Source organism: Stegodyphus dumicola, chromosome 5 (genome assembly GCF_044657685.1).
Source record: "Stegodyphus dumicola isolate Sdum_Otavi_A_Nest chromosome 5, ASM4465768v1".
Lineage (NCBI taxonomy): Eukaryota > Metazoa > Arthropoda > Arachnida > Araneae > Eresidae > Stegodyphus > Stegodyphus dumicola.
The window spans coordinates 197,942,017-197,958,726 of NC_140772.1; the positions used below are offsets into that span (position 1 = coordinate 197,942,017).

The window sequence follows — 16,710 nt, forward strand, 5'->3', positions numbered from 1 at the left end:
TTCACAAAGCAAATATGCATAGAAAAACACGAAATTAAATCACTAGCTTTGAAACTATTATTATTCTTAACGTTAAGGTCAAATTAAGCGCGAAACGCGGTTTTTATTTACATAATAACTTGCGATAAATAACATACTCACTTCTGAAAGAATGTTCCATAGGCGTGACATGGACATATATACGAACACATTGCTGAATGCGAGGGCTGTCTTCTGAACAGTATGTATGAACAGCTTCTCTGACTGCTTTTGGTGGAGTAAACGACTCAACAAACACCTCCTTACACGCCTCACGACAGTTATTAGTTTGAGCATTCCTGCAACATCTTTCGCCCGCTGTTGAAAAAAAAAAAAAAAATAATAATGGTGACAAATAATAAAATATATTCCATGACAAGTAATAATAATTCATTTTAGGCCTTTTCCGTTATTGGAGAACCCCCCCCCTCCAAATAATTTTCTACAAAAAGATACATTATTTACGGTTTCTACATAGAGACCGATTTAATGGTGGCTAACGTTCCTTATTGCCACTGTTAAAGTAAATTGTTGCTTTTACATTGGCTTTCCTGTTTTGAAAGTAAATATTGTGATTAAACGTTTTTAAAGTGTATCATTCTATTTTTTTTTTTTATTAAAATAACATAAGTGATATACTATTTGTTACCTCTAGAAATTTTACCGCAATCGAAGCGAGCTGATAATGAAATAGGTTTTTCTCGCAGGAAGTATCAAGTTGGTTTATGTATTTTTCTACGGAAAATTGTTTAGCTCGTCTTTTCCTGTAACAGAAAAGAGGCTTCATCTTTAATAACAAGTTGTGCCGCGATGCGAAATCTTTAGCTCCCTGCCCATCAACGATCATCGAATTCCTGTAATGCCTTAGCATGTTTTTACGGTTTTGTTTGCCAAACATATAGAAAACAGCTACCGCACAAAACTCGCAGACCACTACTTATTAAAAATCATTGTGTATTGAAATTTATCTTGCATAAACGTAACTATATTATTTCACAAAAGTGTTTTTACTCAATTTAATATCTCGTGGTACTTTTCGGCTAACAGGTTGCCACTTGGTTCCAAACATATACATCCGCGAGAAATCTAATAAGAGTTGACTTGCAACCTCAATGATATATATACAGCTTCATGGACTGAATTATTTGGATTACGGCAAAGCACGCAAAATGTACTTACATCTTTATAAAAAGACAAGCTGTTTTATACAAATAACTCAGAAGTTCACAAATAAGAGCGCATGTAATTATTCCAATGGATATTTTTCGATAATTCAGTTTTAATTACAGTTGACAGAATTCTATGAACCTGATCTCTTGGCACCTGAAGTAAGTAAATCGAATAGTTATCAGAAAGATAATGCGTGACTCTTCGAAACAGCATCCGTTCTGCAAACCTGAAAATAAAAAAGATTTTCGAAAATATAATCTTTCACTGCACTCCTAGATTCGGTGCTCCGTTAATATTAAAATGAGTTTCCTTTTGCAATTTGTTTCTGAACAAAGTATGGATGATACCTTTTGGAAGATTTTAATCCCGAACCTTCTCAAAACAACGTCCGGACAACGTCTTGCACAACCTTCTCAAAACAACGTCTTGCACAAATTGCGTAATCCTTATTGATTATCTTTCCTTTCTTTCTCTCTCTCTTTTTTAATATATGTTAAAAAAGATGGTAAATGTATTATCCTGTCGACCACAAAACTGAGTCCAAGCAGCGCGATTTAGAGCGTTATGGATAAGCTTGACGTCACAATACATAATAGCTGAGGTTTCGTTTGGTATAACCTCGATTAATTCACGAAAAGCACCTTTAGTTTTTATGAAGAAGAATATAAATTAACTGTTGTTGTAGCAATTTGTTCTTGCATTAAGAAAATAAGAGTTCGAGAACCGTAGAAGCACATTTGTGACTGCACTTCGGTTCATTTACAGTTCGTCGAGAGAAGAATTAACATCTGTTGAATGGGAAAAAAGAACAGTTGGATATGGTCGCCAAAACAGCAATGGATTGAAACAAGCCTCTGCGGAAAGTTTGTGTTCATAACTTTCTAATAGAGCTTTCAGTAAAATCGGAAGGCTTAACAAAATACTATAAATCGACGAGAGTCCTTTAGCGGGAGTTCCGTCCTTTTCCTGGTTCGATGATAGCCAACTTTAATGGTCAACGGGATAATACGCAAGTACCAAGAAGGTTAGTACTTCACTAAAAAAGCAAACAGAAGCTACTATATCGATGCTCTTTTTTCCCTTTTATTTGTAACGACGTTATTATATAACTAAAAGTGAAATAAAAAGAAATAAGTGAAATAAAGAGACTTATTTATTATTTAAGCGCCGTTAACCGAAACATACTATTTCCACCATTAAACAAAGAAGGAATTTGAATGGTTGACAAACAGTTCTAATATAAAATATTTCTATGTAAAAAATTCGCCGTATTAAGTTAACATAGGCAAAAGTTAAATTATTATAGGACTGATCCTTGCATGTTTGGGGGAAAACAACAATATTTCATCTCCTCATACCTTCTTTTATATATATTTGCTGATTATTCTTAAAATTTCCCTAATTAGATGACTAGTGTTATGTTTAACTTCTCTGCAGAACAAATATTCGTAACTTCTGTTACGCCGGGGCATGTTTTTCTCGATAGGTCACAATTACTTCAGTAGTGAAATACTGTAACAGATAAAGCATAATTCTAGCGAGATTATATTTAATTTTCAAAACACACATCGCTTGTCGACAGTTGATCAGTACCTATGCATAATGAATTTGCATAGAGTACGCTTGCACTTCAGTGTTTCACAAACTGATTCACGTAATAGGTAACGTCCTTATCAGCTCTTACTTCCTACCATCAACTGAACGGCGATAAGTAGTTGCGTTTCTTGAGCCAAGAATTAGATATGTTGGAAGTTATGCCCCCGTTCATGTATTATGACGCACTTGTAAAATTTTGCCCCGAATGTTCGAGCATATCATAGTCGAAAGTACCGCAGCTGAGAGCTTCTTCTCAAGAGCACCTCCGATATCCCCCTGAGTTAAGTGAAAACAATTCCATCTCTTTATCATTAGAAACTTAAAATGACAAAAATCACTTATTGCTTACATATTGTTTTCGTAAATTTCGAACTGCAAAATCACGCAATCAACAGTATAAATACAGAAGGTTGATGTTGTATTTTAAAATGCAATATTGAAAGCTACATCTAAAAAAAGCGGGTGCGTCGACACTTATAATTTTTGTATTTTGCAGAAAATATTTATATTCTTTTGAAGGCAAAGCATTTTTGTTTGCAGAAAAAGAGAAAGATGTTCGTGTGCAGAAATTTTACACAGTGTCGCATGAAAATAAGGAATGGCTTTCATTGGTAGATTGGTAATACGATAAATAACATGTTATATAATACAGAGAGATATAGCTTATTATAATTATTAAAATATAATGCTGAAATGTAAATGACTTTATAACTATATAGCTATAAGTTTATTTATATGAGCTGTTTCACTGCAATATACTTACTAATTTATTGCATATCAGCCGAGTTTTAAAATTATGAAATTATCTTCAGACAATAATTGTTGTTTTTTTCAAGACATTTTTTTCCAAATATCAATTAAAATATTATAAGATAATCTGAGATTTACTTCTTAACACTGATTCTAAAAGAAAGCAATTGAATAAGATTTTCATATCCCCATGTCCTAGAACTGAACGTAGGTACATGTAACTGAGGTTTAGGGGACGGTATATTTAATGTGATATATGAGTGATAGTTTAATTCATAAATAATTCAAAGGCAGGCATTAGAAATGTTATAAAAGGGACGTTAAAGAAAGTGAGGTATTAACAGTGTTAAGTAAAGTGACGATAAATAAAGTGAGGCATTATCAATGTTAAATAAATTGACGTTAAAGAAAGTGAGGCATTAGAAGTGTTAAATAAAGTGACATTAAATAAAGTGAGGCATTAGCAATGTTAAATAAGTGACGCATTAGCAATGCTAAAAAAGTGACGCATTAGCAATGTTAAATAAAGTGGCGTTAAACAAAGTGAGGCATTAGCTATGCTAAGTAAAGTGACGTTAAATAAAATGAGGCATTAGCAGCCTTAAATAAAATGACGCATTAGCAATGTTAAATAAAGTGAGGCATTAGCAATATTAAATAAATTGACGCTAAAGAAAGTGAGGCATTAGCAATGTTCAATAAAGTGACATTAAATAAAGTGAGGCATTAGCAATGTTAAATAAGTGACGCATTAGCAATATTAAATAAAGTGACGTTAAGTGAAGGGAAGCATTAGCAGCATTAAATAAAATGACGCATTAGCAATGTTAAATAAAGTGAAGCATTAGCAGCGTTAAATATATATGTTAATAAAATTCTGTGACTCTTTGTTCTGCCATTCATTTTGTGCCACTCTGAACTTTTTTTTTTTTTTTTTTTGTAATAATATAATGCCAGACTATGCACGACTTGCTTGCCGACTGACTGTCTTCGTGCTGACCAAACACTTCCTCAAGCAGCTAGGTCACCAAATCATCTAGATCACTTTTGGAGGCTGACGGAAATACGCCTCCGCTCCAGCGAATTAACCAGCTTAGCCCTGGCTACTGGAGACAAGTTACAAGACATCCACAGAACACCATCTGATCTGCGAATTTTATTAGTCAGTGCCACGCTGGATAACAATTTGCGTCCGGGACAAATGTGGACTAACTTTTTGTTGACCTGTACAGTGCTTTTTTGAATCAGTCATCCAGTTTTTCTTGAACTGTCATCATTTCTTTTTTTACATATGTATATCCCATATATTAGTTTTTATTTAAATTGGATAACAATACAGATTAAAATAATACAGATTAAATATACAATACAGATTAAAATTTTCAGATACAATACAGATTAAAATTTTCAATCTAAAATCAGATACATATCGAAGTTGAATTTTTCGTATTTCTAAAAAGAAAATATTTTTGGCTTTGTTTTAAAATAAACCCATCTTTTATATGTAAAGTATTTTAATCAGTTGCTTTACTCACTAATCTAAAAACCACCCCTTTCTGTTAGCTATGAAGATTCTGTCAAAAATTGAATTTGGGTAATAATTTTATTATTATTTCCTAGATCATTCATTAAAAAGTAAGCTGGAGTTTTTTCCTTGCAAGTCTTTTTCAATTATGATAATATAAACGATGAACACAGCAATTCAAACATATTAAAAAAGAAAGAAACTGTAGCTATTCTTGAATATTTGTCTCAGAAAAATGAAAACATAAAAAATTGTTATTCATTCTTAGAATATTTTCATATTGTTACATGAAAAATGCACCAAAAAATGCAAGCCCATTCTCATTTTACAAGTTGTTATTTATTTAATGTTGCATTTTTGTAAATTTTGTTTTTTCAACTATTTAAATTTCTTGATTTTCAGTAGATCAATGGACATTCATTTTCAATTAGTAGTTTTAGTCTTTGTAATATTAATTAAATTATTGTATTAAAATACATATAATTAAAATGCTGAAACACATCCACATATTATTTATTCATCTTCAGAAAAGAAGAAATTAGAGAAGATTTTTCAAGCCATTTAATTTTCAGATCGAAAAATATTCTACTTTGATTCATCTTTCACAAATAAATGCACGTTTTAATTTGAAATTTTGTAATAAACACTATAAAATCATTTACAATGAGAAACAACATAAGATAATATAAGAGAAGGAAAATGTCATACTAGACCTTCTTGCCTTTCAATACAAGTATAAAATGCTATTTCATCACTTTTGCGACAGAAAGAAGTGAGACCAAGTACTGATTCTGCCTAAAAAATAAGACATTAATAAATAACTTAAAATGGCCGATCTAAATTTCACATTTTTATGGTAACAGCAACAGAAATGATGTTACCATTATATTAATCATAAAAATTGATTTTTTATAATTTTACCCAATCTCACAAATTTTAGGCTCACTTTATTCTTATAACCCCCTAAAATCTTCAATTTAAGATGAAAGAGCTATCTTTAATTTTTTTTAGCTCAAAGTGGCGTTAGCGCCCAAAAGGGCTATTAGTCCTGAAACGGCCATTTTCCATCCAATCACGTTTCAGATTGTTGTTACCAAATATTACCGCCCTGTATTGTATTTAAAGAAATTAAATAATAAAGAATCTGCGTGAATGTATGACTGTTTCTCGCATTGTGAAGAAAACAACAAGACCTAGATCCGCTAAATTTTGAATAACGTAATTTTCCATATATATAGGCACCTGGAATTCCGCATTTGGAACCTGGAATTTGCTTCATTGTCTATTTCATATTTTGTAAAACTTTAACGAATTTTTCATTAATAAACTCAACGATTTCAAAGCGAGCATTGGCAACATTATACAGAAAAAAAAAAAAAATTATCTCCGCGTGAAATTATCTATCGAAAATTCTAAAGATATGCTGTTTTTAAATAATTTTAGCCCAAATGCTCTCGAAACGTGCATGTACGTGTAAATGGGAAAAATCTGGAGGTTTTCAGATTTTTTTTTAATGGAGATCCAGTGGTGAAGCTTCCAAGAAACTGCCTAAAGTTATTAATTTTTCACTCTTCTTCAAGAGCGCCATGAAGTATGTGTATGGCACTGTAAATTGACGGGTCTGTCAATCATTCTATTCATCTCGACTTGATTGAGATGTCATTTCTTGGCTACATTTCTTCCCATCTCTTTTAAGGCTTCTTGACAATATAAGTAAGCTAGGGGTCTTCTGTTTCTCTTCTTTCCTCCATAAAAGGCTTTTCACGTTAATTTTCAAGAAAGATTTTGCAGTATTTCAGTTCTAATATAAAATATTAAAGAATATATTTAACTTGCTGCTTCTTTGGATATCACCTTTGTTTATTATAGGTACGCCTTCAAAACAAATAATACTAATAACAACAACAGCAACAATAATGCTGTTTTAATCAACAATAATGCTGTTATCACAGGTATTCACATTCGATAGCGATTCGTAATGCGAGACATTTTTGGTTCTTTGTGGATTATTTGTTGTGCAGCGCACAATTGTGCATTAATATCTACAAGAGAATTTTTATTTACAATGAAATTGACTACTCTGTGATTTTGTGAGAGATTTTGATTATCAGAATGTAGAGTTCACTAGATTCACTTTTGTGTGAAAACTGAAGGAGGAGATACTTCACAAAAAATTCTGATGTGTACACCACGTGACTTCCTTGTACGGAATATTAAATTATACGCATTTTTTCTTGCATTTTATTTAAACTTATGAGATTGAGTTAAACCTACTTCGCAGACAGCGCATTAACCACAATAGAATAAATGCATTCTTTAAAAATCACTTTGTTTACCATAGCGACACTCTGGCGCTAGGTTTACTTAACAGTATTATATGTCATTCATATTAGAACTCAGAATGCACAAAATGTATATCATTTTAAGAATTATCTAATCGTTGCCACATGTTCTACTCAAATACTATAATAAAGCTAGAACTATGTATAAAAGAAATTAAGCAAACAAAACAAAACAAAAAAGAAACAGTTTTTTACAGACGATTGAGTATTTCTCATTTAATTAATTCAGTTCTCACTTCGCGAGAAGGCAAAAATACATAAAACTCAAAATATCTATATTAAAAATTACGAAGTAAATCTCAAACGCTTATTTCCTCGAAAAAACTCCAGAAAGAATTAAGCATGATTTAATTGGCAATAATAAATGAATGCGTTATCTTTGTTGTTGCGAAGCTAAGATTCTCTAGATTGGCAACAAATCCACTAGTCTCCTGTTTCAAATGTAAACATCAATGGCCGCCATTAAAAACAGGCTTAGCGGCAATTAAACAACTTTAAAATTGCTGATAATTCTAAAAATATTGCACACAGATTTACTAAAGGCATAAAAACTTTAACCGAAAGATAAAAACAACATAATTCAATCATTTTTAAGGCAAAAAATATACAATTTATAAACATATAAGAGTAAAGAAACTGAGATCACTGAGCCGGGTAATAGAGTGGATATATATATAAATATATTTATATACGTTTGGTGCGGCCGATTGCAACCAAAATACGAGGTGCACATCTACATGATATAGCAGTCCTATATAAAAAATTTCAACGTTCTGAGGCTACTCGTTTTTCAGTTATGCGAGATACGTACGTACGTACGTACATACGTTCGTACAGACGCCACGAAAAATTCTCTTCAGAATTAATTTTAAAGCAGTTTTATAATTTTTTTGAAGTAAAAAGAGTGTTTTATTCTGTCCTTACGTACAGATATGACGTAAAAACATCGTTAAATTGCATTTGATAGTGGTCAAAATGGATATTTTCGTTGAAATATGCTGCCTGAAACTTTTCGCGATTACAATACTTCCTTTTTACTTCGTACAAGGAAGTAAAAAGGGTTAAAAGAACCCTTTATTAATTCTTTAAAATTTACAATGCGTCAACTCGACGCTAACAAATTACGCCTCTTCTTGGGCGGTAACTTAAATCATATAATGAAACTAAAAATTTGAAGATGTGAATAAATGATAGAACTAAACTACAGGGTTCAGCAAAATCCCATTTCTTAAGCTCCCGTCGAAACTAGTGGCAGCAAGCAAATGCAATTAAGCCACGTGAACCAGCAATACTCTGGAACTAAACGCTTAAACAGCAGAGCTGGCGGCTGTAGCCTACCTTTTCCTCTTTCCTACTGAAACTCGGTTTTTGAACTATTTCTTCAAAGTGGAATTTGCATTTCTTCACGCGCACTACAAAATTTAAATATTCTGGAATTGATAGTTAGGGGAACGAAGGCTTATAGGGATGTTTAAAATTAAACTTTAGCTTGTTAGTTAAAATAAATATAAATCCCTACAAGGATAACTTTGCAAACTTATTAACCTCTGTGATCACACGTCCGTCAAGCATTGTTAAGAGTTTAAAATGACATATGTTTTTGAAACCGGGGTCAGGTATAAAAGTAAACAAGAGATACATATTAAAGATTCTTAGTTATTGCTAAATTACTAATGAAATTACTTCATTTTTTTCAAGTTACAAACTTTTTTTTCCTATTCAAGCATTCCTCATATATATAATTTTTTTAATCTATTAAAAATTAGATATTTTTATAAAAAGTCACTTTTCTCATATTGTTAAAATGCTCTTCTTCATTGGATCTTTGACCCAATTTCAATGGCATAATGTTTAAAAATTTAGCAAAAAAGTTTAAGTACGGAACGAAAACACATAAAATATGTAATATCCTAACTTTCAATAAAAATACCAAATTCATACAAAAAAACTATATCAGTAATCATCTCTAATTATTTCAAAACCCACTAAGTAGGGAATAAAAAGTTTCAAAGTTTGAAAACTCGGAAATACTTACTCGCAAACATGCCATCTTGCATTTTTCAGACTGTGGAATTCTGCAGCAGGGTCTCCCAATCCAGTCTTTACCTTTACTGATTTCTGAAATTTTTAAATAGAAATTTACAAAACTAGTTACAAAGCTAGCATTTTAAATAAAAATTGTAATTGACTTGTAAATAACTTGAATTATTCGAATCGTTATCCTTCTCTCATTTAAATTTTTCTTTTCCTTTAAATAACATTAAAGTGGTGCATATTTTAATATCCGTACATTACACTATATTATATAATGAAGACAGTACAGTAAAAATTTACACGTACTTCACAAAATGACTATCATTTTTTTTGACTTTTTCATACAAATTATAAATTTGTTGCATACATATGCCTTAACATACTTTTGGCACATGAATATTAATTTTGTCAATCATCACTAGATGGCTGCACCAGTTGAATCTTGCATGTCACTGGTCCGTTGATAACACAGGAATTGATAAAAAATTTAATTTAAATTAAGAAAAGAAAATAATTATTTGTTCAGAACTTTAACAGAATGTATTCGTTTTTTGAAATTAAGTTTGTTAATTTTCAGAATTTATTTCCGATATTAGCATTTTCTAAATTTGATACGTAACGATTTTATTGGAAAAAAAAAAAAAAAAAAAAGGACATGTGCGTGTTGTAGATGAATCGACAAGTAACAAAAATCAGTAACTTTTCTTGTTGCATATGTATTTTCTGCGCTGTTTTTGTTTTATGAATTTAATCAGCAATGGATGAATATAATTTGAAATAACTGAATAAACTATGTTTTTTCTTGGTATCAATCTCGTTCAGTAACTGAATGGTTTCATTTTTTGAACCTTACTGTTACGCAGTTTGAAGTAAATTAATAGTATAGTGTATATGACCATCAATGGAGATTCGAATCCCGCGAAACGGTTGACTTCATGAGCGTTTTTGTGCTTTTCCCCATGTGCAACATGTATAGGAGCCAGTTCCCTTATAAAGTCCTCCAAGAAGGCATCCCTTCCCTTAGGCAGACAGCCTTCGAGGCTTTGCCGTAATCACATAATCCAATCAACAAATCATATGACGTTTGCGTTTAGATTTAGTTCGACAGAAATAGGTTATACATTTTCTTTTAATTACATTAAGAAATAATTTCTTTGTTCTTTTATTATTGTTTAAGAAAAAATTGATTATGCTTTTTATTTTAGCGCCTACACAAATAAAATTTATTTCACCGTTCTATTTTAATTTATATAGAAAGAGAATTATGTATTTAAGCAAAATAATAATTTCATTGTTTAATTACGTCTGAAAAAGTTGCAATATATGTATGTAGCATTTTAAGTGCGTGGACGAAACTGGTACTTTTAGCAGCTTTCGATATTCGTCATGACTGAGAAGACAGTAGTGGGTGACGGTAAAGGCATGATGACGCAGTTAACATAATTAGCTTAAAGTATCACAATCGTTATTTTCACGTATATCAAATCATCTTGGTAGATATTTATCCAATGATAGTTAAATACGATAAATTTTATTTACACATGGTTTTTAAAAGTACGACGTAAGCATCTTAGACAGGGAAGCACAAGTGGCCCAGAGTTGTTTGCACGGTAAGGGGGGGAGTTAGGAATGACGTAGTTTTTTGCAAAACAGTATTTATACCAAGTAGATGCGTAAACATAACTAAGCTGCTATTGGCTAATTTTAGGTTGTTATGTAACATGGAAAGATCTAGAATTTGAGAGAACAGAATCTAGAATCTAGAATAGCCAATTCTGAGGTCGCCAATCGTTTCTTAGCGCAGCCGTCGTATTTTATTGTATCGTACATATATATAAGTAAACAAGTTAATTATTCGTAATAAATTGCTCAATACTTGCATTAAAGCTGCAAAATTGTAAAATAATAATTTATTTCTAGTAGAAGCAAAGTAAGTAAAGAAAAGTCTTCTTGTTTGTTTTGGGAGCATAAACTGTAGACCCAACGCAAAAGGCGAAGTAGCGAATTCTCCCTATGTTTTGAAAGAACAGATGACTGCAGACGAAGGTTATAAACATTTTTATTTTAACTAAACGGAATAGAATTTGTTCTCACTCGATGCCCACAAATTAACCCCCACTTGTGGCTAAGTAACTTTAACATAAAACAGTATGTACAATCACAATGAATTATATTTTAGTTACATGAATGAAATCTAAACCGTTTAATTGGCTGCACACAGCAAAGCAGAGTCTAGAATATCAATATAATCTAACGTAAATAGCTAGCACCAAATATTCAGCTAACAGAGCTACTTTCAAACACTCGGCATAAATTCGGAACTAACTCTTCTACCGTGAACTCTTAAATTCTGATACTTAAATACTATTTCTGAACTCATTTAAATTTGCATATGCGTCATTTAAATTTGAATTCTGGCAGGAAACTGAAATAAGAAGGAAAAGAAAAGTTTCTCAAAATAATAATTAAAAAAAAATTTTTAATGCAAAATCATTACAAGTGTAGTATACAATTTTCCAAAATCATAGCAGTTAATTTGTTTAATTTCTAGTTCTTCAATAATGGAAATGATTGCTAAATTGTTATTAATGGTCCAACAAAAATTGTTTTCTTCAATAAAATATTGTTTCAATAAAATATTGTTATCTCCAGCGCACGAAACTGTATATATGAAATTCTAAAGATATGCTGTTTTTAAATATTTTTAGCTCAAAGAGGCTTTAGCCCAAATGCTTTCGAAACGAGTATGCATGTTTAAACGAAAAAAAAAAAAAAAAAAAAACCCCTTTGAGCGTAATATAAAATCTGAAGGCTTTCAGATTTTTTTCTTTGTTATTTTTTTAAATGGTAATATTATTTTGCTTACATTAATTTAAATCTGAAAAAGGAATTCAGAAACAAAAGCTAGCTAGAGCTATTAAGTTGAAAATGAAGATTAGTTTTATGAGTTGGTAACAATAGATATTATTTTTATTTAGCAAAAAAGGCGAAATATCTGTATGATATTTTACATTTAAATGTTTTTTTAATTTAATAAATTCTTATAAACTCTGTAAGTATCAATGTTTAGTTTTTCGGACATGCTTTGACTTTAATATTTAGCAATGGTTTAGGCTCAGGTATCTCAGTAATATTTTTTTATGATGTCGAAGGTTATTCATAACAGATTCAATGATAACAGTTAGAACGATACAGAAGCCTTCGCCTAACATTTATACTTACAAAACATAAGTTGCTTTATATATGTATGAAAACAACCTAACTAAAATTTTTGTATATGTAAGTAATACCCTATGTTTCGTTTGGAAGTTGTACATTGAAAATTATCTGAAGAACATTTCTCACTGGTAAAATTTCCAGTTTAGTCCATAGACTTAATTTACTTTTTTAAACTAGTTCTTCATTTTAATAAGCCTCGCAAATTTTATAATTAATGTTTAATTTCATTATCAGTCATAGTATATCAAAAATGGAAAATGCTTACGAAACTCTTGCAAAAAAATTTACTTATCCTTTAAAAATCATGTAAAATTCGTGTAATATTACATAATACAAAATGGATATAGTTATAAAAAATTAAGAAAACTTATTTAAAAAAATCGTATTTCGATATATACGTGATACGATTTCGATATAATAGCATTTGATCGTCAAAGACTCAGATTAGTTAACGTATATAGAATATTAATAACAGCAAAAGGAAAAATCGAAATCTAATATAGATTTCGTTCATTTTTAAACTCAGCACTGTATATTCAACTACAGTAATTGTCAGGTAACGCGCCTATTGGAAAGTAACGCAATATATAGCAAGTGAGTCGAATAGATATAATAGCACGCAACATATTTCATACCCTCTGTCCTCTGCGGGCGACATGCTGTAGTCTTTTCCGAAAGATGATCTTGGTTATTAAAAAGGAAAGATTCATAGCTACTCTTTTACAGTCTGTCTTTCAGTCATCAAGATTTAACCACTGATAAGAATTGAACTAATGATAACCTGTCACCTATATTCTTTGGAAGAGCAACTACAGCTCAATTTCAGGAATTGAATTCATATTCTTCTTAATGCTTCTTGGTGGTCTCATAAGGAGAGGATTTTAAGAATTATTCTTTTGCTTCTTCTGATTTCAAGAAATGGATTTTTCATCGGAAGACTTTTATTTGCTAGTATAGTTCTCGGTCAAAGTCTTATAAAGCTTCTTCTTGTGTAAAATTAACCAATATCAGATTTTAGATTTTGGAGATTTTTGCAATAAATTAAAAATAAATAAATAAATAAAAGTTTTCAGATTTTATATATTACGCCCAAAGAGGTCTTTCTTAACCGTTTTCTGTGTTACATTTATTTATTTAATATCATATTCTTGACACTTAAAACATAAAATCCAATTCAAGAGCAATATCGCAAAATAATTTAAAAAGAGCATATCTTTAGAATTTCCGATACACAGTCTCGCGTGTTGGAGATAAAAATGCTTCGGACAGTGTTCCCGTTGCTCGCTTTGAAATTGTTGAGTTTGTTAATCAAAAATTCCTTAAAGTGCTACTAAATATGAAATCCATAATAAAACAAATTCCAAATTCTAAATTAGGGCTTCCAGATGCCCATATTTGGTGGAGACGTACGTTATTCAAAATTTTATGGCTCTAGGTACTGTTGTTTTATCACATTACGAGAAACATACATACATTCATGCATATTCTTCATTATTTAATTTCCTTAAAAGTAACACAGAGCGATAATATTTGGTGGCAACAATTTGAAAAGTGAAACGGACATTTAAAATTTTCAATGCAAAATGAAATTTATAGCCCTTCTGAACTAACGCCCTTTGGGCTAAAAAAAGACAACCATATAAGGTGACGATAGATAAAATAAATAACTTAATACAATCTCTACATATAATAAAACGAAAAGTCTGTTTGTATGTGAGTCCTTCGTTCGTGCTGAGGGTAAGCTAATAGACCCAGGGCTATGAAATTTGGTACATAGGGTGCATCTAGACAAGAGCGAGTGTAACTCGAAGAGATATTTTTAAAATTCGAATCATATTTTTTTAATTTATGTTTTTGAAGAAATCGCATCAAACTGATTATTTTCTCTTATTATATCAGCAACAATGGCATGCACCCATTGCTGCTGATATATCACTGTTGCCATTGTTGCTGATATCAACACTGTTGACACTCGGAAAAATGAGGGCGATAATTCTGTGCAGTTTTTTAATTTAATGTTTCTCTTGGATACTGGACGTTTGTTGAGATGTACTTGGATACGATGTTTGTCGAGTTTGTCGAAAGGACGTTTGTTTTCCGGTACATTTAAAAGTCAGACGAAGGCTGGACGCATAGCGGCTAGTAAGTTATAACTGAGTGATTACCAGTACAAGAACTTAATAATTTGTACTTAGTAACAATTAACCAGAATTTTAATGATTAGCATTCTATGGTAATATTAATCATAAAAAATCTGATGTGTACACCACATGACTTCCTTGTACGGAATATTAAATTTCCCTCCTTTATGCAGATTTTGCTGGTATAGGGATTAATAGTTGAGATATTAGCATTTGTCCGCTGCTTTTCAATAAGAGAATGCATTTAACATATTATGGCAGCTGTGATGCATAATATTTTGCTTTCTGCTTTCAAAATGAAATCAAAATATAATAGAATTCCTTACCAGACATAAATAATTTTGTCACCTTTAAAGAACTGAGGGCTCTAAAGGTGGTTTTACATGACAGAAAATCTTATGCTTTTGCAAATAACATCAAAAAGCCTCAACCATTATGCAAGTGTCATTTTGTTCCTTGCATATTAATTTATGAAATTAGCAAACTGAAAACTCTATTTGCCTAGCAATAGTCTCATGTAATAGTGCCAGCACTTTCACAGAGCTTGCTGGTTTCAAGAGGAAATGACATCGGTAAACACTTTTGCAAAGTTTCGTGTCTTGGTTTATATTAAAATTCGCACCTTCATTTATAATTGCATTCATTAATTCAGTTACTCGGTTTGAAACTTGCACAGACGCCATTATTATTATTATAAATTATCCAATGTAAATCAAGTAGAATTTTCATTTACATTGGATAATTTACCTCTTCAAAGTGATACGGGCTTTGAAATTAATACATATCAACTTGTAGAGTCATTAGGTATTTTTTGAAAGCAGGAGAGATAAAAAATGAGCAAAACACTCGCTGGGAATCGAACCACGCACCTCTCGAATACGCGCCGAGAGTGCTGACCACTGCACTACGAAGGCATGCTATGAAGGCGGGAGAAATACCTTATAAACTGCTTAAACAATGACATGCATTTAATTGAATACCATTACACATACCTTTTTTCCCCCTTCCGCTTCATATTTGGCATATTTGTTTAATATTGGTGAAACACGGCTAACTTATTTCGTAAACAAAATGGTCTGAATTGCGCATGCGTGTTTATGCTCATAATTGCATTATTCGCGTCAAAATAGTACATGTTCTCAGATTGGTTCGCAACAATGAATTCTTAAATTTTGACAAAATCAGCAGTTAGAAAAGTTTATAAGACTAAAATTTAAAAGCAGCAAGTTCCCCCCTCCTCCTTTAAACAGTTAAACTGGTTGATTTGCATTCCGTGAAAAGTGAATCAAATTAACTTCATAAATTAAGTAATAAAATTAGAACCTTAAATAAACTAGGCTTTCGAATACAAATTGCAAACAATTATTAAAGTTGATTGACCAGTTTTATGTTGGTTGTCGGCAAAATTCTTTTTTTATCCCCTGACTAGCACAGCAACGATAACTATTAATATGGCGCTGCAAAAATAAAAATAACAACACACAAGCGAACAAAAATGAACGCCAGAAGAAAATTAATAAGTTTTAACATCAACATTACACTTTCAAAAGAAAGAGATTAGAATCATCATTTTTCAAAGAGAAAGAGCCTTTAGCCGCATGATTATCTAAGATTTTTTTTTCTTAATCAAACCATCCGACATTCAACCACAAGCAGTTAGTAAACCTTTAAATAATTACTTACGTTATTGTCGAACAGAAATTGCAGTAAAAACTAACAATGGGATTACAGAGAAACGTTTCTTAATAAGAGCTTATTTAAGAACCAAATTAATTTGTTCCGCGCTTAAATATAATGCTCGGAACAACAGGCTAGGTAAATGAAACATTAGGAATGCAGTTCTGCTTTACGACCCTCAGTTCCTCATAATAATAAGCGCATAACATTTGGAGCTCTATCTGGAGAGGTCAAGGAA

At 31.3% G+C, this 16,710-nt stretch overlaps 1 protein-coding gene across 1 annotated transcript in view; it reads right to left on the reverse strand.

The window, feature by feature from the left end:
* LOC118193141 (reversion-inducing cysteine-rich protein with Kazal motifs-like) overlaps positions 1-16,710 on the reverse strand; it is a 232,762-nt gene that overhangs the window by 36,560 nt on the left and 179,492 nt on the right. Inside the window, exons 5-7 of the mRNA XM_035364220.2 lie at positions 9,437-9,519; positions 5,773-5,854; positions 142-336 (exon numbers count right to left, since the gene is read on the reverse strand). Of these exons, the coding sequence (XP_035220111.1) occupies positions 142-336; positions 5,773-5,854; positions 9,437-9,519 (360 nt within the window). The remainder of the gene's footprint in view (positions 1-141; positions 337-5,772; positions 5,855-9,436; positions 9,520-16,710) is intronic.